This window comes from Electrona antarctica, assembly GCF_951216825.1.
Source record: "Electrona antarctica genome assembly, chromosome: 4".
Classification (NCBI taxonomy): Eukaryota; Metazoa; Chordata; class Actinopteri; order Myctophiformes; family Myctophidae; genus Electrona; species Electrona antarctica.
In genome coordinates, this window is record NC_136809.1 from 51,205,567 (window position 1) to 51,226,491 (window position 20,925).

Consider the following 20,925-nt stretch of genomic DNA (forward strand, 5'->3'; position numbering starts at 1 on the left):
TGGCGCTAGCACCACTCAAAATAACATTCAGAATCGGGGACAATATAAAATAACTGAATTTGAGGTTAAATGTGAAGACTAATAGGGGGTGACATGCAATTGCCAGCCCCTGATGCCCTAAATGATGCCCCCTTGTTTGTTGAGTGAGTCCTGACAGTTGTCTCTGTAGGAGTGCAGACAGTTTGTTGAGTGAGTCCTGACAGTTGTCTCTGTAGGAGTGCAGACAGCTGAAGAACTTCTCCTCCCTGAAGGCCATCCTGTCGGCGCTGCAGTCCAACGCCGTCTACAGACTGAAGAAGACCTGGGCGGCTGTTAGCAGGTCAGAGACGGACACTGTTTTTATTCAGCATTCGAGTCACAGACCAACATTTGATTCGATTTAGCCTCTCAGACCCAAAACGTGGAATATTTTGTTATCATTGGATAATGATTTTGTCCACAATTCCATGCTGTATTGATGTGGTAACCAACAGGCAAACGCCTGATGGAGGGGAAAGGAAATGGTTGGAATAACACGCTTCCGCGCGCTACTTCCTATACCGGGGAAACTCCCCTCCTGTCAGGTTATAAGAAGTGGCCTGCTCACACCTCATGCATTAAAAGAAGCATGAGCACATTTCGGGGCTCTCCCCAGGTTGGCAGTTTAGGCACCGGGTGTATAAATGGGTTGCAAAATCGCAGGACAAAAGTAAATACAAATTCTTATACATTCTCTAATTCCGTAGACGTCTAGACTCTTGAGAGCGTAAAATGAAATCGTTCATTTTACGCTCTCAAGAGTTGAAGATCTATAAGGGTTCATTTGGTTACTAACCCTGCATCATTTAGCTGGGGACCACCTGGAACCCGCTCAGGGACCACTGGTTGAGAACCACTGGTTTAATTAAATGAATTGGCCATATTCACCTGGGGGCCAACGCCATTTGGCACTTTCTCCATAATCTGAGTATATGTTTTGAAACCCCAAAAAGTTAAAGCAGCAAACACTTGTTTTTTTAGGACATTGCATGAAAAATGGCAGCAGATTTGTATTTATTTGGAACGTCACTAGATAAAAATAAAAGAATAATATATAAATGACTGACTCACAGATGAGATTGAAAATGTATTTGGGGAGAACACCATGAGAGATAGGTACGTAGCACCCCCTCTCCTCTTTGATGAAGAACTGAGTTGCTGTGCTGTTTGGTGTGCTGCTGACTGCCACAAATAAAACGGTTTTCCTATCCTTAAGAAGTTGCTGTGCCGAAGCTTATTGAACTCACCGTTCATTTATTATAATATCTTTGTTTTCAGGGAGAGTATGGCCATCTTCGACCAGATGTCCGAGACCTTTCCTGATGAGAACTGTGTCCTGACCAGCAGAGAGTTGTTGATGGAGGTACAAACCGTTGTGTTTCCACAAAATGTTGCTCTGTCCATAGAGCTGTAAATACAGGTTGTGCAAATCATGTGAGTGGTTGATAGTTGTTATATAAGAACCATATACCATGGCTATGTATGAAGTCTGCCTTTGTATATCAATCACTCGGCTAAGAGCTGACACCAATGCTGACTTATATAGCGTGTCTCCGCCAAGTCGCTATATACGTACAATTTAGGCATTTAGCAGACTCTTTTAATCCAGTGACTTACAGTAAGCAAGAAGAAAACATGGTAATACATCAAAAACATAAAAAAAATAGTCATCAAGAATCATACGTACAGTACACTAAGAACCTAAGAGAACACTATGTCTACATAGAATGCTATCTAAGTTACATAAGTTGAGCCTTTGGATACGCCTGTAAGGTCGTCGAGGCTAGGACAACAAGTGCAAGTGCTACCTACAGTAGCTGATTTATTTGACATTTACAACAGCTAGTTTAAGCTTCTGTTTATGGTAAAAAATATATATAAGTTTATTAACCCATTTAGACCCGAGGCTGATTCTACAAAATGTCTTCTAAATCATGACAGTTTTCTGAAAAACCCATTGTATGTCAGTCGTTCTCAAACATTTTCATGTCAAGGACCCCCAAAAATATATGTAATTGGCAGCCGACCCCCATCTGAAAATATGTTGTTCCAGGGACTCCCCCAGAAGCAAAGATTTGAGTTAAAAACGTTCGCTGTGAAAGGGTAATGTATTCAAAGATTTGTGCCACATTTTCATGATTTTTCTCGCTAAAGTATAACATAACATAATGCTTAAAACACCAAAAGGGGGTTCCGCCCTGTGAGATCCTCATCAGAGCACCTTGGTTGCTGGCAAGGCCTCTTATCTCTCCCGAGCCCCAACGGCCTCTACTCGGGTGCAAATCCACTCCCACAGAGATGCCGATCTTCAATGGTCATAATATTCTATGACACTCATCAATAACAGTTCCGCTGACATGTTTATGTTGAGAACCGGAGAAGTGCATGAGACTAATGAGAGCAACAGGAGATTGTGACCAGCTGCTTTGGAGCCAAAGGGCAGTATTATGCGTGTCTTAAGTACCAGGTCTTATTACTTAACTTAAGACCTGGAGGCGTGATCAATGCCATTTGGCTATTCTGAGTGGCCAAACAGCATTGTCCACGCCTCCAGGTCTTAAGTTAAGTCATAAGACCTGGTACTTAAGACACGCATAATACTGCCCAAACACTCCAAACTCATTTTGAATAGAAATCAACAAAAAACATATTTGAACAAATAAAATGCACATTTGGCATTCTATAAAGGTTCCCCACTACACTTCCATGCCATTATAGGGATTGTGTGTGTGTGTGTGTGTGCAGGCAATCATGAACTAATTGTAAACATGTTTCTTATTATGAAATTATTCATTATTAATTAATTTATAAAATAGTTAATTGGTATATGTATTTCATGTTGCTATATTTGGTAGCCGTTTTATAAAAGCAATAACTCCAGGCCGTGGTATATTGTCATTTATAGGTCACACCTAATGTTTTTCTGTCTAGAGTATATTCCATTTTCTAATAGCCACACCCCCGGTCAAAAGCAAATGATAAGAATGTTTGTACAAGGATAAGGCTGTAAAAAGGGACAAAGAACAATTGCACCTTCACGGCCAATGCAAATACATTGAGCTAGAAATAAGGGTAGATTGTTGGAGACAAAATGCTAGACATTTGACAAGCTCTGCTCGGTTGATTAGCTCTCGCTCGCTCGAATCAATTTAAGTACACACAATATCCACATATATCATTTACGGTGCATACACCTATGAATGAAGCCAACACAATATATCTATAATAGGACAGATGTAGAACACGTGCTTAAATGTGGATTTGGCATCTGCCTCAATTATGGGACAATTATGGGACAGCAGCCCAACAAAGTAGTTGGCCTGCTGTACAAAACTATACAACGGTGGTTTTCAAGGCCCATTATTTACTCATCATTTGAGCCACGGGTCACCATTTGAATGACATTTAGCACCTCATGCCCAAAGCTAAAGAATATCTTGTCCACAATTCCATGCTGTACTCATGTTTTGTTACCATTAGGAGAGATAACAGGCAAACACAAATATTCTACAATTCTCTAATTGTGTAGACTTCACTTCTTGTATGTAGATTAACTAATGCAGGTGTTTAACAATAATCTAACTCTTGAGAGCCTAAAATGTTCATTTTACGCTCTCAAGAGTTAAGGATCTATAAGGGTCCATTTGGTTACCAACGCTCCGTCATTCAGCTGGGGGACCACCTGGAACCCCCTCAAGGACCACTGGTGGTCCCCGGACCACTGGTTGAGAACCACTGCTATATAACCATCCACAGCGTGTTATTTTCTAACAACCATGCACTCATGTCAAGTTCAATGCAATCAATCATCAATTGTGTATTTTTCTGCTTCAGGATGGGACTCAGACTGAGGATCACATGACATCTGACCCTAAATCACCCAAACACTGCCCCTTCTCCAGGCAACTGGTGAGAGTGATGTTCCTGTGGATTTTCCTTTTTTCTTTTTTAAATCCAAAGACCAAAATAGAGTAGTCTCGCGTAGCCAGGCAACTAATTCCACAATCTCCGAATGCTACATAGAGTCTGAAACTACACCTCTCAAAATACGAGCAAGGAAGCTGACATTTCCGTCTACGAAAATACATTTAAAAAAAATCTTTCTGCTAAGCAGCAAGCTATATATGCATAGATGATTTCGATTTATATTAGGATACATTTGCATTTTTAAAATTGTGGGAGGCACAGTCTGGCCACGTGAGACTAAAAATAAAGTGGATGTTTGAGTTTGCCAGCCAGTGCAAAAATGAAATGCAAGTCTATATTCGTCCTGCAGAGCTGCATCAGCAGTTCTACTTCTCTAAAAGTCACATGTAGTTGAACTATACTCTAGGATAGAATTATTACAGAAGATGTAACCGGTAAACTTAAATAGACCAGTTCCCCCTTTTTTTGATTGAACTGCCTCCCTCCTTGAGTTGACTTACCATAAAGATATGTAAGAAAGGAATTCTAATTCTAAAATTCTTCATGGGCAAAAAAGGATTTTAATAATTATTTCGATGTTTGCATTGATTCTGGTAAAATGTACGCTGTATTCTCCTCCTGGTTGTCAGAGTTCCAGTGGCGGTAACGTTCCTTACCTGGGCACGTACCTGACCGCACTCACCATGCTGGACACCGCGCTTACAGACATCATAGAGGTGAGAACGAACGCGTTTTTTCAGATTTTTATTGAAGCAGGGCCGGTCCTGAGCAATCTGGCGCCCCAAGCAGGATTTTTCGCGGCGCCCCCCCCCCCCCCCCCCCCCCCCCCCCCTCAAAAAATAAAAAAAGTTTTTTTTTTTTTTTTTTTTTTTTTACTCTGTCCCAAAAATTGAGGAGACACTGTGGAGGCACTGGGGACACTGGGGAGGCACTGGCGGGACACTGGCACTGGGGAGGTACTGGGGAGGCACTGGGGAGGCACTGGGGAGGCACTGGGGGGACACTGGGCAGACAGAGTTGGGACAGAGTAAAAAAAAAAGTTAAAAAAAAAAAAAAAAAAATGTTTTTTTTTTTTTTTTTTTTTTTTTGCGCCCCTTTTTGGCGCCCCTCCCCCATGGTGCTCGAAGCCGTCGCTTCGTCGGCCTGTAGGAAGAACCGGGCCTGTATTGAAGGGATAGCCCCGTTGAGATGCAGCATCTAATTTTCAAGGGGGACCCGTGACACACGAACAAGATACATAAAACGTACGGTACACAGATACAGACAATATACAGATACATACATACATAAATACACAGCCTCTCCCACCCACCCCACCAACCACCACATCATCAGTAGCGATTTCATGAGTTTCTTCAATGGCAAAATAGAAACTATCAGAGATCAAATTGATAACCTACTACTCTCGGCCCCCACTGGACTGCCCCCAAATGGTAAATGGTGCATTTATATAGCGCCTTTATCCAAGGCGCTTTACATAGATTGTGCATTACATTCACCCATTCACACACACATTCGTACACCGATTGCGGTGGAAGCCATGCAAGGCACCAACTAGCACATCGGGAGAAATTTGGGGTTCAGTGTCTTGCCCAAGGACACTTCGACATGTAGACAGGAGGAGCTGGGTTTCGAACCGCCGACCCATGGATCATTGGACGACCTGCTCTACCTCTTGAGCCACAGTCGCCCCTGTGGTGTGGTGGTCTCAGAGATGGCCGCACACCCAAATATATATATATGGATAGTTTCTCCCCAATCGAGCTCTCTGATTTTACTTCAATGATAACTTCCTCAAAATCAACGACATGTCCCCTGGATCCAGTTCCAACTAGATTACTCAAAGAGGTCCTGCCCCCGGTTGGTACATCCCTGCTCAATATGATTAATATGTCCCTGGTGACAGGCTACGTGCCACAATCCTTTAAGGTAGCTGTAATCAAACCTCTCCTCAAAAAGCCTACTCTTGATTCAGGCATTCTAGCCAACTGTAGACCCATATCAAACCTTCCATTTCTCTCCAAAATCCCAGAGAAAGCAGTCGCCAAACAGTTATGTGACTTAAAATAAACATAAACAATAGACATGAACAACAATTTATTCGAAGGCTCTCAGTCAGGTTTCAGAGCAAACCATAGCACTGAGACGGCATTGCTGAGAGTTGCAATTTGACCTCCTGATTGCAGCAGATAATAACCTCCTCTCTGTACCTGGTACTTCAAAAGCATAAACAAGGTGTAAATGAAGGGTCTTGACTCTTAACCCATTTTGACCTGAGATCAGATTCTAAAAATGTCTTCTACATCCTGACAGTTTTCTGAAAAAGCTATGTTTCTATGTCAGTCGTTCTTCGATTTAAAAAAAATAGCAGACCTACAAGCTCGTAGCGCGCCACTCGGTGGCGCGCTATGAGCTTGTAGATCTGCTATTTTTCAATAGCTAAAGCACAACATAATGCTAACACCAAAAGGGGTTCCCGCCCAAAATGGGTGTTAACAGAAAGACCTCCGTCCAACCTCGTTGAAGATTTTCGGTATTTTAAAGTAAGGGTATTGTAGATGTCTTAAGTGGATATGATGAACTTTGTACTAAACGCACTTTTATGGCACAGTGTAATTCACCGTATTTATTATTTATTTCCCTTTCCAAAGGGTGGGCTCATCAACTTTGAGAAGCGCAGAAGGGTAGGTCTCGCCTCCTGGATGAATTGCTACTAATATCACCAAACAAAACATGCAAGACATTTTAGTTTTTTAAAACTAAGGCGTTCTTATCTTATGTGGTTGATTTTCTTTTTGATTCTGTTCCAGGAGTTTGAGATTCTCTCTCACATCCGCCAAATGCAGGGGTCCTGCTCACAGTATAGCCTCCCGGTGAACCCTGATATAACCACCTGGATACAGGCTCACACACTACTCACAGACCAGGAGAGGTGAGAAGCGCACGCACGCGCTCTCTCTCTCTCTCTCTCTCACTCTCACTCTCTCTCTCTCTCTCTCTCTCTCTCTCTCTCTCACTCACTCACTCACTCACTCACTCACTCACTCACTCACTCACTCACTCACTCACTCACTCACTCACTCACTCACTCACTCACTCACTCACTCACTCACTCACTCTCACACACACACACACACACTGTACCACATGCACATAAAATAACACAACGGATGGATAACTTGGTGGCATTACTTACTGTATGTCTCGTTGTGCTCGTCTGTATCTCTAGCTATGAATTGTCCCGAGGTCTGGAGCCCCCCACGGACCCCTGTCCCAGTTCACCCAGGTGGAGCCACCGCCGCCTGCTCGCCAAGAAACATGCCACGTAAGTCTGATATGAGTCTTAACCTGTGGGCCATACTAGTAATGCCCCTTCTGACCACAGAGATGTAAACTCTCCTCCTTGCCTGGTAACGTAGGTCAGTTATTATGGCTCTTTTCGACTACAAGAACTGAGTGATCCGCACTGTGCTGTGTTGCACATTTCACAGGTTCTGGAGTGGTTTCCATACGCCAGTGGTTCCCAAAGTGGGGTCCGGGGACCCCCAGGGGTCCTTGAGGGAGTTCCAGGGGGTCCCCAGCTAAATGATAGTTTGGAACCAAATGGACCCTTATGGGTCTGTAACTCTCAGAGTAAAATTAACATTAATTTTACAATATAAATTGGGTGTCCCAGAGATGGAAATGCCATTAAATGGGGGTCTGTAGACTAATGTCAAACTGGGGGTCCTTGAAATTAAACGTGTTGAGAATCACTGCTAGGGCAGTGTGGGGCAAAGAAAGCCAACCACTTTCACATTTTCTGGGGGTGCCCCAAGTTGAAGGTATTTTGGAACAATATTCACAAATCACTGTGTTCAGCATTTAACTCATTCCATGCCAACTTTGGACGCCTTTGGACGCCTCCCCTTTATGTCCCAGACAGAATGAGTTTTAATACTTTGTGCAGGTGCTCCTGGCAGCCAGCACAAATATGGCTAACCCCAATCACACCCACAATGGACGATTGGCATGGAATAGTCCTGGATATTGTCAAAATGGAAAAATTAACATACATCCTAAGAACTAGACTGGGGGGGGGGCGCAGGCTAATTAGTGTCAATTTGGGGGTCCTCGACATGAAAGGGGGACCCCCAGATAATCCTTGACATGGAAAAGGTTAAGAACCACTGACATGGAAACATTAGGGTTTTCAGAAAACTGTCAGGAGGATTTAGGAGACATTTGTAGAATCGTCCTCGGGTCTAAATGGCTGAAACGTGCCCGTCATGTTGTGTTGCAGGTCGCGGCCAGCCAGTGACGGCTCCAACAGGAGGACCCACTCTGACCAGATCAGCGTGACGTCCTCTGGCTCCAGCGGTTCAGAGATGGAGGATCTGTCCAGCCCACAGCCCTCGCCTCTCAGACTCAAACTCAAGGTGTGGACAGACGGTGGTCAAAAAAACACATTATTCCTTTTTTCCTATGCCCAGCTTTCCGGGTTTGTGTATACACAAACATTGAAGACAAAAGGGAGCACGCAAGTTGTGATTGGCCGGCGTGATTGGGTGGGAGATGTGCCATTGGTTGAGCATCGCATAACGATTGTACCACGGGGGACACCCGTATATATGTGGCTGGTAGAGAGATGTCAGACATTGCGCATTACTCGAGAGACAGAATATACTTGGACCTCTTAAGCTACGCCTGTGGCTGTTGTGATTGGCCATAATGAGATGAAATATGATGATGTATGACACTATAGTCTGTCTTCCGAAACCATGAACTATAGCATGTCGTTTTTTCATTAATTAAAAAAAGAATTAAATCCTCAAATCATGAAAAACGACAGACTATAGTCTGTCTTCCGAAACCATGAATTATAGCATGTCGTTTTTTCATGATTTTTGTTTTTCATTCCATCTGTAACGGCAGCAGAAACATGGAATAGTTGTGATAATGACCACAAAAGTTGCAATTCAATCTATACATTTAAGAAAATGATATAATTGAAAAATATCAAACATTATTATAAACAATAACATACATTATCTCCACCATATGCTTCTACCAAATGTCTTCTTTTGTTTGCCTGTTGTATCAAGTTTTGTTGTTTGTTTTGTTATTACTTGTATTAGTGTAATATATCAGTTAAAAAGGGTAGGCACTTTAAGCTACGGCTTCAACCTACACCTTTACGGTCCAAACATCTTCTGTAAAGTTTGCTGTAATATATCTACATGTGTACATGTACATGTTTTAACCCATTTAGATGATTTAACCCATTTAGCTCGATTCTACAAAATGTCTTCTAAATCATGACAGTTTTCTGAAAAACCTGTTTCTATGTCAGTGGTGCTCAAACTATTTCATGTCAAGACCCCAAAAATGTAGTATGTATTTGGCCGCCAACCCCCATCTGAAAATATGTTCTTCCAGGGACCTCCCCCAGAAGCAAAGATTTTAGTTAAAAATATTCACTCTGAAAGAATATATATTCCAAACTTGCGCTTTTCAAAAATAGCAGACCTACAATCTCGTAGTGCGGCATTCGGTGCCGCGCTATGAGCTTGTAGATCTGCTATTTTTCAATAGCTAAAGTATAACATAATGCTTAAAACACCAAACGGAGTTCCCGTACTGAATCATCCAAAAACCAAAATAAACCAACCAAAATAAACTATCATGTGGTTAACATCCCGTCCTCTGTGCTCTTTCCTTCAGTCTCTCTCGGGCTCTCTCCACAACGTGGCGGAGGACTTCTCCTCCTGCTCCACGTCCTCGTCGTCTCCCAGTCCCTCCATGTCCTCCTGCAGCTCCTCGCAGCCTGACCTCAGCTCGCTGTCCCTGGTGGTCATCAGCCCCGCAGACTCCTCTTCCTCCTCGTCCTCCTCCCAGTCCTCGCTGCCCGTCTACAACAGGCAGGTGGCCGACTCCTGCATCATCCGGGTCAGTGTGGAAAGTGAAAACAACGGCAACGTCTACAAGAGCATACTGGTAAGGACTCGGAGACGCGGATGTTGAGACGTGTGATAATGACACCTATTTGACTTGGGTTTAGCACATAGGGGCTCCATTTTCGTCACCGCTAAACCCCTTATCCTTAAAACTTCTTTGCCTTTTTTTACTATTTTGAAAAACATTTTTGAATAGTTCAACTAGCCAATCTACATTGACACGTTTTGAGCTTGTAGACTGGCCATTTTAACTACTCAAAAATGTTTTGCAAAATAGTAAAAAAAGGCAAAGATGTTTAGGGATAAGGGGTTTAGCGGTGATGAAAATGGAGACCATAGTCTGAGGAAAGTTAACTCATTTAGACCCGAGACAAATGTCTTCTAAATCATGACAGTTTTCTGAGAAACCTATGTTTCTATGTCAGTGGTTCTCAAACATTTTCATTCATGTCAAGGACCCCCAAAAATGTATGTAATTGGCCGCCGACCCCTTCTGAAAATATGTTGTTCCAGTGACCACCCAGAAGCAAAGATTTGAGTTAAAAACGTTCGCTCTGAAAGAATATATTCAAATATTTGCGCCACATTTTCACGATTTAAAAGAAAATAGCAGACCTACAAGCTCGTAGCGTGGCACTCGGTGCCGCGCTATGAGCTTGTAGATCTGCTATTTTTCAATAGCTAAAGTATAACACTGCTTAAAACACCAAAAGGGGTTCCCGCCCAGAATGCATTAAACAACAGAAAATACAAGATACGTCTCTGGCCATACAGCACTTAACTGTAACAGCTGAAGATGATCTGATATAAAATTATTCTCTGCATGTCTCGGTGATTATTGGGGGATTTACAAAATGTTTTAGTCTGTTTGCAATGGTTGGCACTGCAGCATTATCTTATCCTGCTATTAAATGAAGAAAATTGAAACGTGACATTTTTATCTCTCCTTCTTAGCTAACGAGCCAGGACCACACACCCCAGGTGATTCAGAGGGCTCTGGAGAAGCACAACATGGAGGGTGTCAGCTGTCATGACTTCAGTCTCAGTCAGGTGCTCAACCATGACAAAGGTGAGTTCACAACACCACCACCAGTCCTTTGCCTTTGACAATCCAGCCACTAGTCTGCTGGGCTGGACCTGCCTGCTCACCTTGAGGCTTGTAAATACTGCTCCATTCCTAGAATCGGGAGGATGGATATTGTTCAGTCAGGACAACTCACAAATGGATATATATTTATTGAATATAAAATGGAACAATATATTTATTATGGTTTGATGGTTTTATTATGGCCCAATGAACGGCCGCCGACAACTGCACTGAGTTTCCTGACTGAACTTGTTCTGCGTATTTACAGAAGCAAAATGAATAACAAACTACAGTTACCAATGCAATAAAAAATCACACCCGTGTGAACTGAGTGGTGTAAGGTTTTATATAGCATGATCAGCTGTGGTCTGACGTAATGTCTGACGTAATGAAATAAGGTAAGGTATTATGTAGCCTGATCAGCTCTGATCTGACGTAATGAAATCACACCCGGATGTGATTTCACAACTGGCTTTTTCTGTGCAGAGAAAATGACCATGGTTGCTACGGTCATCCAGTTCACCCGGGTGTGATTTAATTAAGTCAGAAATTATTTTGAACATAGCAACCATGCTCATTTTTTTCTGCACACAAAAGCCAGTTGTAGGAGTGGTTTACACCACTCAAAAATGCTCTCCAAGAAGTAAACTAAAGTATACACAAGGGCTGTTCAATAACAACAAAACTCCAAAATGAACAGTCAACAGGAGCTGTAATTGGACTTTTGACATAAAAATACACAAATGACCACGGTATGCTCTAAAAGTATACATATAGTATACATATTCATCTCATTGGTGCTGTGGGAACCAACACACGGGCACCGCTCGCGCGGAAGTCCCACCTTAACCAATATGTGGATGTACTCAAGAAAGACGCAAGAGCGCAAAGCACCAACGATCTGGCCAGATGTACGGTATGGAGAGAGAACCGGGATGACTGGAAGCGACGATGGAGGGACGACCTAGAGAGATTGGCACTTGAAGCCCTAATCTTTTCTAAATGTGTCTTGCAATGTTTCGGAAAATAGCTATAAATATATACAAGCTTTTCCAAACAGAATTTTAAAAATGTTGCCTATAATAACATGGGCCGAAATGGGGGAGCCAGAGTTGAAGTAATGCGTTAATCTTGTTTAAAAATGTAATTATCTTTAAAAAAACGAAAAAGATGAGCGCAATCTTCCTATTCCCTTCCCTATTGTAATGCCTTCCTGTTCTTCTTGTCACTTCAGAGCTCCAAATCCCTGACAAAGCAAACGTATTCTATGCAATGTGCACTTCGGCCAACTATGACTTTATCCTGCGCCAGCAGCGCTCACGGAGCTACGGCAGACATTTGGGCTCCTCTTCCAGCCCTGGGACTCAAGCCAAGGGACGCCAGGCCAAATGAACGGCGGCGGCCACACTCCTGGCTGGAACTAAGAGGGACGGGATAATAATTGCATCTGGAAGAGTTCAGTGAAGAGAACCAATACTATGTTGACCTATGACCTATGTTCAGGGAGAGAAAAGCACTCCTGAAAACTGCAGCCTCACGACGAGACCCACCTGGTGCAATCACCCACTAGTTCTCTTTGGGTGTAAATGCTGTAATATACCTGAAATATTAGAGTTTCCCCTAGTCACTGAGAATGTTGAGTTAAAATGACCTTACGGCACTATTCTCCAAGACGCTGATTCTCCGATCTACTGACTGGAATTCACAAGATCTAAATTGCGAGATGGTGAGTGAACACATACTGTATATGGGCTTGGCTTGGTGGAAAACACCTGGGCATCTGAAGAGAGAAGCCAAGGACTAGTGCCGCACGATTCTTGCTCAAATGTGAATCTCGATTTTTTTTTCCTCCACAAGATTTGAGATCACGACCATGAAAATAAGTATTGTCTTTACTCTGTAGTTGCTGAACATTACTACGTTCAAAATGTGGCACCTGGAGCCAACTACTGTTGCTTAAAAACAGACAACATCAAAGTGCTTGACCTAAACCTCTCAAAGTCTCTCTCTTGTAGCAAAAACATAAGAGTAAGTAAAATGAATTGGACAGCCAACTATAGTGCTGCACCATTCTTGCTCAGATTTAGAAATGAGATTGCACGTGTTGGAATCTAGATCAGTCTTCTTTATATATATATAGCAAAGGACATAACAAAAAAAAGAATCGGCAGTTATTTTTATATTAATAATTTTCCTTTTTGCCAAGATGGGCGTTCTAAATATCAGCCAATAATAAGCTTTGGTATTTCGGGAGCTTTGGAATGCTCAAGTATTAACAGAACTCAACTGTAGGACCTTCCATTTTGTTCTAGAATACAGTTGTCCCCAGCCGACACTAGTTATTTAAATACAGGGATAAAGGAATGGTCAACCGGTGTCGATGGCACTCTAGGGTGGTAGTCATACTTTTTTTTTTTTCTGAATGAAAGGTACAGAATAAAGACACCTGGATTCTCTTGCCATGTATAGTAGTAAGATCCTGGTCACTGTTGCCATTTAATCTGTATTTCATATCACACACGGGCCTCAGAGAAAAGACAGAAGAAGCCTGACAGAATGATGTTGATGTCTGTCATCAGTTAACATTGAATCCCCACAAGCATCCGGATTATTCATGTGATGGTTTAATTGTCCTTAACCAGTTGAAATGTGGCCAAAACGGTAAACGTTTTTGGTTACACATTACTGATTAGACAAAGGTCTGTGCAGTGGACATTCCTAGCATAATTAGGCTGTTAGAACTAGCAATGGTGAAAAATCAATAATTCATTTTCCGAATTGTTTTCCGTAATTGTAATTATGGTAATTGTTTTAATACACTTTTAACTTCTCGCATTTAAATGTTTAGGTTTTAAGAGTGCATTTGTGGCATTTAATGTAACCATGCTAGTTTATATACCTATACATATTTTCGGTAAGGGATTCTCAACCTCATTAGGGAGACCCATTCTCTGATTCTCCGTGAGTTGTTAGCGCTGCATTAAGCCTTTCCTATGCTCATTCTCGTTCACACTATAACCCTCATAATAGTGGGTAATAACATAATGGTATTTAATGATTACATGTTGTAATGTCATGTCCATAACAGTGTGAAATCATAAGACTCTGTTTATGTCATTTTTAATATCCGTTTTGTGTTCTATTTAACCCATTTTGAGCGGGAACCCCTTTTGGTGTTAGCATTATGTTATGCTTTAGCTATTGAAAAATAGCAGATCTACAAGCTCATAGCTCGCCACCGAGTGGCGCGCTACGAGCTTGTAGGTCTGCTATTTTTGAAAAATCGAAGAACGACTGACATAGAAACATAGCTTTTTCAGAAAACTGTCAGGATGTAGAAGACATTTTTAGAATCTGATCTCAGGTCAAAATGCCAAGATGGGCGTTCCTATGCTCATTCTCGTTCACACTATAACCCTTATAATAGTGGGTAATAACATAATGGTATTTAATGATTACATGTTGTAATGTCATGTCCATAACAGTATGAAATCATAATGACATCTGTTTATGTCATTTTTAATATCCGTTGTGTGTTCTATTTAAGTGCCAACGTCTCGAGTACGATCTCACCAAGTGACTACATGTGCTACATGTGTGTGTTATTTATGCATGCTGGCTTTCTAATTTAACGGACTGTCTTGTGACTATGCTTGTTATTTATACTTGGAAGTAGAGGAGGTCTTCGGTCGAACTTCCTCCTACATATTTATGTGGGCTGTGGGTCACTGTTGCACTTTCCCCCCCCCTTTTAAATATACTCGTTATAATTGGGTCATGGAGGCCGATCATCACTTCGGTCTGCAATCAAAGGCGAAACACGCTTTACTTTTTTTTTTCTTTTTTTTTGTGTATCTTTCATCGTGAAATGGGTGTTGTTGTAGCTCATTTTATTCCTTATCGAGACTTCATGGGGAATAAGGTGGTGTTCTATCATTCTCTAAACTCAGGGATGATATAAAAAAGACATTCATTTCTTTCTTTCTTTCTCTGGCCTTGCCTTACAAGTAACTTTTGATCAATGGTTCCCAAAGTGCGGTCCAGTCCAGGGACCCCTAGGGGTCCATTGAGGGAGTTCCAGGGGGTCCCCATGCAAAATGATACTTATAGGAACCACCTGGACCCTTATGGGTCTGTAACTCTGAGAGTGTACAAATGGAACCAAATATTTGGTTCCATTTGTACACTCTCAGTGATACACTCTCAGTGACCGTTAACTCTGAGATTGTCCAAATGGACCCTAAAAGGTCCATTTGGTTCCATTTGCACACTCTCAGAGTTAAATTAACTTTGATTTCACAATACATTGGGGTCCCAGAGATAGAAATGTTGGACCCTAGCCTAATTCAGGTCAAACCTGGGTGGGGGGGTCCTTGAAAATCACTGCTAGAGCCGTAAAAATATTCTCTTATGGGGGGTCCTTGGCATATATTTTCAAATGGGGGGTCCTTGGACATGAAAGGTTTGGGAACCACTGACTTTGATCATCGTCATTCGGTGTGTGTTGTGAGCCTGTATGTGCTACTCGTTTAATTTCCATACACTGTAGGCATTTTATTTATAGCAGAGGTTAATCTAAGCACTTGTATTTCATTGTCAATTTTTGCGATGATGAAACAATAAAGGCATTTTCCTCAAACGATTGCTCACTTGTTGTTCACGGTATAGGGTTGTCCCGATCCGATCAACGTGATTGGAAATCGGAGCCGATCGCGTCCTTTTCAAATGATCGGAATCGATCGGGAGCAAAAAAAACGTGATCGGGACATCCCTAGTAGCCTATCAATATTATATCCAGATCATGAAGTTAGACTGGATATTGTCTGTGATTTTGGATATTGTACTATTGTGATATGGCATAAGTGTTCCATAAACATATAAATATCGGATCGGGAAAAATCGGTATCGGCATATAATATAATAATCAAATGATCGGGAGCAAAAAAACCTGACCGGGACAACCCTAGTTCACGGAGTGCACATTTTGTTTATTATTACCTTTAATTGCTATTCAGAATATGGCCAAAGTTGGCATAGTTCTGTGACACTTTCTCATTTGACGTGACTTCCATATTCAAAAGAAGATACAAGTTGCTAGTTGTTTAGCCTCGGAAAGCCAGACGTTTTTATTTCCAGGGAGAAAAAACGAATTGGTCAGTGGTTTACTTTGCAACTCTGGCCATTCATCCCTTTGAACTTGTAATGACTTCAAGCTACCATGTGGTGGTGCTAGAAAACAATCTTTGTGTTTTTACAGTTTTCCATTACTAGGGCACTGCAATATCAATGGCATAAATAAACCATGCATGGGCAACTGGTGGCATGGGCAACCTTCACTTAATGATATTGTATTGATTTCAGCTGTTACAATTCCAAACATGCAAACATGACCCGCTTTAATTACTTCAGCCGATAGGCCTATTTGTAGCTTAATGAGTATAGTATTAAAATGCTATTGTCTTTTTTTATGTCCAATAATATTTGTATTTAGTTCATAAAGTCAACATTACTATAACTAAATGCAATTGAAATAAAAAAAGTTACTTTTCAGGATTCCAATTAAAAAAATAGCCAAAAATAATTCAGGAAAATAACGGATCTACAAGCTCAAAACACGTCGCAGTGCGACGCGTTTTGACTTGAGCTTGTAGATCGGCTATTTTTGTGTGGAAATATAGCCTAGTGGCCCTCTGGAGTGGGTGTGCAAATATAGTGGCCCTCTCCAGCTTCGAAGTTGCCCACCCCTGGCATTTAAACTAGTAGTATCACTACTAAGAATGAATAAATCTTTGTCGGGTATCATTCTTACCGAAGTCTTTTGACCAATAAATAAACACCAGAATTACATGTGTGCCGTTTTTAGCAGCAGCAGAGAGATGATGAACAAAGTAGTAGCGGGAAAAGAAGAAAACAAAAGACCGCTCGACACATAATCCCGCCTTTCTCCTACCTTGGTGACCTCTTGTTGGCTACGAAATCTGGGAGGTCAGAGTTCAAAGTGGCAGATGTGTGTATCCTAGCAACGGGGATAGCCATGAACCTCATGCCCCCGCGTAGGCTGTCTCTCAGACAGTCAACACACACACACACATGCACACACACACACACACACACATCCACACAGCCCTAAGAATAGCACCCTGCCCCTCCCCTTTTGCCTCCAGGGGACCCCCAGGGGTCACGGGGTCGTGACCTGTCTCCCCTTTCTCTGGCCTGTGCTGCTTTTGCACTTAATCAGAGCTCCCAATTTCCATCAACACACTCCTCCATTCCACCTCTCAGCTTTCGCTCTGTGGGAAGGAGGAGGTGGTATTGCACACTGGTGTCTGTGTGTGTGTGTGTGTGTGTGCGCGCGCTGTTACATGTTGTTTAATAGCTGTCACATAACGTCCACCCGGAGAGGACTTTGTCCACATGTCTGTCTGTCTACGTCTGCTGTTCTACATCCCACATTGAACCTTGATATTATATGATATATTCTAGCTTTTCTCTGCAGTACTTGCATCGTACTGTTGTGTACAGATCTAACATTGTCAGCCGTTCTGATTGGTCCCTGATGATGACTGACTAACCAGCAGGCTCTTTCTGCCTTGTTCTACCCTGCCTGGTTCCACCTAATGGTAGTTTGTGTTAAATTTGCTAAAACATTTTAAAAGACATAATTTATGCCCAGTTACTAGTATACTGCATTTGAGTTGTTCCTTTTTACTGAGACTAAATTTAAAATAACAATTGAATACACTAAATATCAACACGAAGCAACTGAACAACCTGTTATGACAAGTAAGACGCGCGAACGCGGGAAGCGAACGCAGCTCGTAAATTGCAATAACCACAATTAGAATAAATTACGTACTTTTTTAAGGTTTTTTTTTAAGTTCTATTTTTTTTGTTTAAGATTTTTTTTAAGTTAAGTTTTTTTAAAGTTTTCTTTTTAACTTATTTTTGTTTTTTTTAAAGTTTTTTCTTTTTAACTTTTTTTTTTAAGTTAAGTTTTTTTTTTAAGTTAAGTTTTTTTTAACGTCTTTTCTTTTTAACTTTTTTTTTTAGTTAAGTTTTTTTCAAGTTAAGTTTTTTTTTAAGTTAAGTTGTGTGTGTGTGTGTGTGTGTGTGTGTGCGTGTGTGTTTTTGTGTGTGATACAGCTGCGCCCTCTGGTGGTGGGCGGGTGGTGTTACAGCGTGACACACACACACACACACACACAGACATGATCTGCTGGGTCTCATAGTAAATGCTCACTGCGTTCGCAATCAGTGGTAGTGGATGGAGAGAAAGGATTATTGTCTAACCAAGAAACGGGAACCAATGGGTGTGAAGAGGGTCGCGACCACGGGCGGGACTTGACAAAGGTGCCATGTGTGTTAAGTTAATTGACAATTTGCCATCTTGCCATCAGAGTTTGGAAACACTTGTTTTCAGTAAAGCAACATCCCACTGCCTCCTGCATTATGAGCAAATTGAAAACAGGTGGTACACAGGGCAGTTGAGTGATATCTAACGAGCACTTCCAAACTGCAACACTTAGAAAATGAATCACCTGCAAGGACAGAAAGTAACTCATAACATGTATACAGTGGATTTTTATGAAACAAACACTGAGGATAAAAGAGAATAATTCAAGCTTTCCGTACAGCTGCAATGTTGGTGAGTTTGACGTTGTGTAATACAAGCAGATAGGACTTTTCTGTTTGGATGAATGGGCTGCCAATGGAAGTTGCACCTAGGTAGCACCGCCACCTTGCCATTAACTTATATGGTAAGATGGCCGCGGTCTGCATATGGTCCATGGTTTGTAAACCTAAGCCTAGTTATCAATGATTTCTGAATCCTGGAGACTGCATTGTGTGTATTTTGTCTTGCCTTACACACACACACTTTTTTCCCCCTTTCGCTTTCTCGTTTTTGAGATAGCACAAACACCTACTGAACATGTGGCTGTCAGGATTAGCCTGGCTAATAAGCCAGACTCAAATCACACTGTCGTGTGGTATTTGAGTCTGGAGATGCTGTGTATGGATCTTGTTTCCCGGGGGGCGGGTTCAAACATTTTCTCTTTGACACAATTGGTTAGAGCTACTGTCAGTCAAAGGTCTCAAGCATTGAACGTCGCTGTACCAAAGCCCGCCCATATTGCATACCGTGTCCCGATTGGCCACACCAGTTCTCTGGTGTAGGAAATGGGCGTACAATTGAACCTCTCCAGACCGTAATCCGCCGGCAGGCAATTTGTTTTTGCCAACGGCTGATTCGGTCTGGCTTATACTATGTCAGGATGCCATCGCTGTAACCCAGTGTCCTGTCGCAGCCTACTTCACAAAGGTACAGTATGTGAAGTACAGTAGATCTTCTGCGACGCTATAGAGCAGACAGATGGGTGGAAATAGCTGAGACTAATCTAAAGAGGTTAATCCATTTAATAGCAACCACACAAAGCCTTGCACTGCCCATTCTGCCCTAGCCTGGGACACATAACAGTTTCCATTTTCTGATCCGGTCGGGAGCGGATAGCAAAGAAAAAGCAAAGTTACTATATTTACCCAGGGTAACTGGACTAAGCATCAGATACTTGTTTACAGCCAGGCCCTGCTCATAGAACATTTCATGGTAGTGGTTCAATGCCTTGCTCAAGGGCACTTCAGCGGTGGTAATTTGAACATGCCGGTCCGGGGATACGAACTGGCGACCTTCCGGTATCAAGACCGCTCCGCAAACCGTTCGGCCACCGCTGCCACAATGATAACTTACGTCATATTTGTAGTCACTGGTTTGTAGTCGTCAAGCCCGGAACCACCAAAACGTAACCAGATGGCGAAGTACCCAAAAAGAATTAAAATAAAAGCACACAAGTAGGCCACACAAAGACCACACATGGCCTACTTGTGCGCAAGCAGAGCGTGCAAGCACTGCTACTAACTAATGTCTATTACAACTGCTGTTCTAAATCCTTTAGAAACGTTATTGACCTTATACCAACCTTGAAACGTACCATAGTTACGTCACCATCAACAGCCAATAAGGGACAACCATTCTTGCCCCGACATACATGCATACATGCATGCATGCAACATACATGCGTACATACATGCAGACATACATGCAGACATACATACATATACATGCATACATGCATATACATACATACATACATCCCGTGTCCCTTTTTGAGTGGTGTAAACCACTCCTACAACTGGCTTTGTTAGTTTACGTGTCTGTCTGTCTGTCTGTCTGTCTGTCTGTTCGTACCAAAAAATGAGCACGGTTGCTATGGTCACCCAGTTCACACGGGTGTGATTTCATTACGTCAGACATTACGTCAGACCACAGCTGATCAGTCTATATAAGACCTCACACCACTCAGTTCACACGGGTGTGATTTTTTTCCCTGTATGGAGATATCTGTATCTGTCAGTAAATTTCCTTTTAATGACCATAAATGGAGTCCTTGGAATGGTTTCAGTCCTAGTTGAGCTCCAGTGACTTCCATTATAAAAATGAAAGAAACATTCTTTCCAAAAATATAAAATGTATTTGAAAAATATGCACCTGACCAGGCCCCGTCTTTGACCATGTGGCAATTTTCTTGGCATCCCCTTTCTGTCTCTCTCTCACTGACACAAAGTTAAGTAGAAATGCCGAAGAAAGCGAAAATGGTAGCTTTTGTATTTGAAAGATGACAGGTCTTTTTTCATGGGTCAGGCTTTTTAGGGTCAAGCAAAGTTGGCCACTCAGTGTTGTATTCATCTTGTCTGATGAATAGTCACTTATTGTCAGTGTGGAGGAGAATGCTGGCAGTTCAAGCTGACCTGTAAGACACATGCCACACATCGTGAAATGTTAGCTTTGAATCTAGCTAAGGAGCTGTCAGAGCTGCGCACACACACACACACACACACACACACACACACACACACACACACACACACACACACACGCGCACACAGCCGCCTTGTGAAGCA

The 20,925-nt window shown here is 42.1% G+C and overlaps 1 protein-coding gene across 4 annotated transcripts in view; it reads left to right on the plus strand.

Moving 5' to 3' along the window:
* Positions 1-15,600, plus strand: part of LOC306922418 (ral guanine nucleotide dissociation stimulator-like 1) — a 40,775-nt gene extending 25,175 nt beyond the window's left edge. For 3 of the 4 annotated variants that reach the window (XM_079500012.1, XM_079500011.1, XM_079500013.1), the window contains 11 exons: positions 216-319; positions 1,297-1,381; positions 3,853-3,927; positions 4,575-4,661; positions 6,597-6,629; positions 6,756-6,877; positions 7,175-7,270; positions 8,228-8,363; positions 9,649-9,921; positions 10,836-10,950; positions 12,203-15,600. In XM_079500012.1, the coding sequence (XP_079356138.1) occupies positions 216-319; positions 1,297-1,381; positions 3,853-3,927; positions 4,575-4,661; positions 6,597-6,629; positions 6,756-6,877; positions 7,175-7,270; positions 8,228-8,363; positions 9,649-9,921; positions 10,836-10,950; positions 12,203-12,360 (1,284 nt within the window). In that variant the 3' untranslated portion in view covers positions 12,361-15,600. The remainder of the gene's footprint in view (positions 1-215; positions 320-1,296; positions 1,382-3,852; positions 3,928-4,574; positions 4,662-6,596; positions 6,630-6,755; positions 6,878-7,174; positions 7,271-8,227; positions 8,364-9,648; positions 9,922-10,835; positions 10,951-12,202) is intronic. The other variant, XR_013789921.1, reaches the window with a different exon arrangement.
* The last annotated feature ends 5,325 nt before the right edge of the window (positions 15,601-20,925 follow it).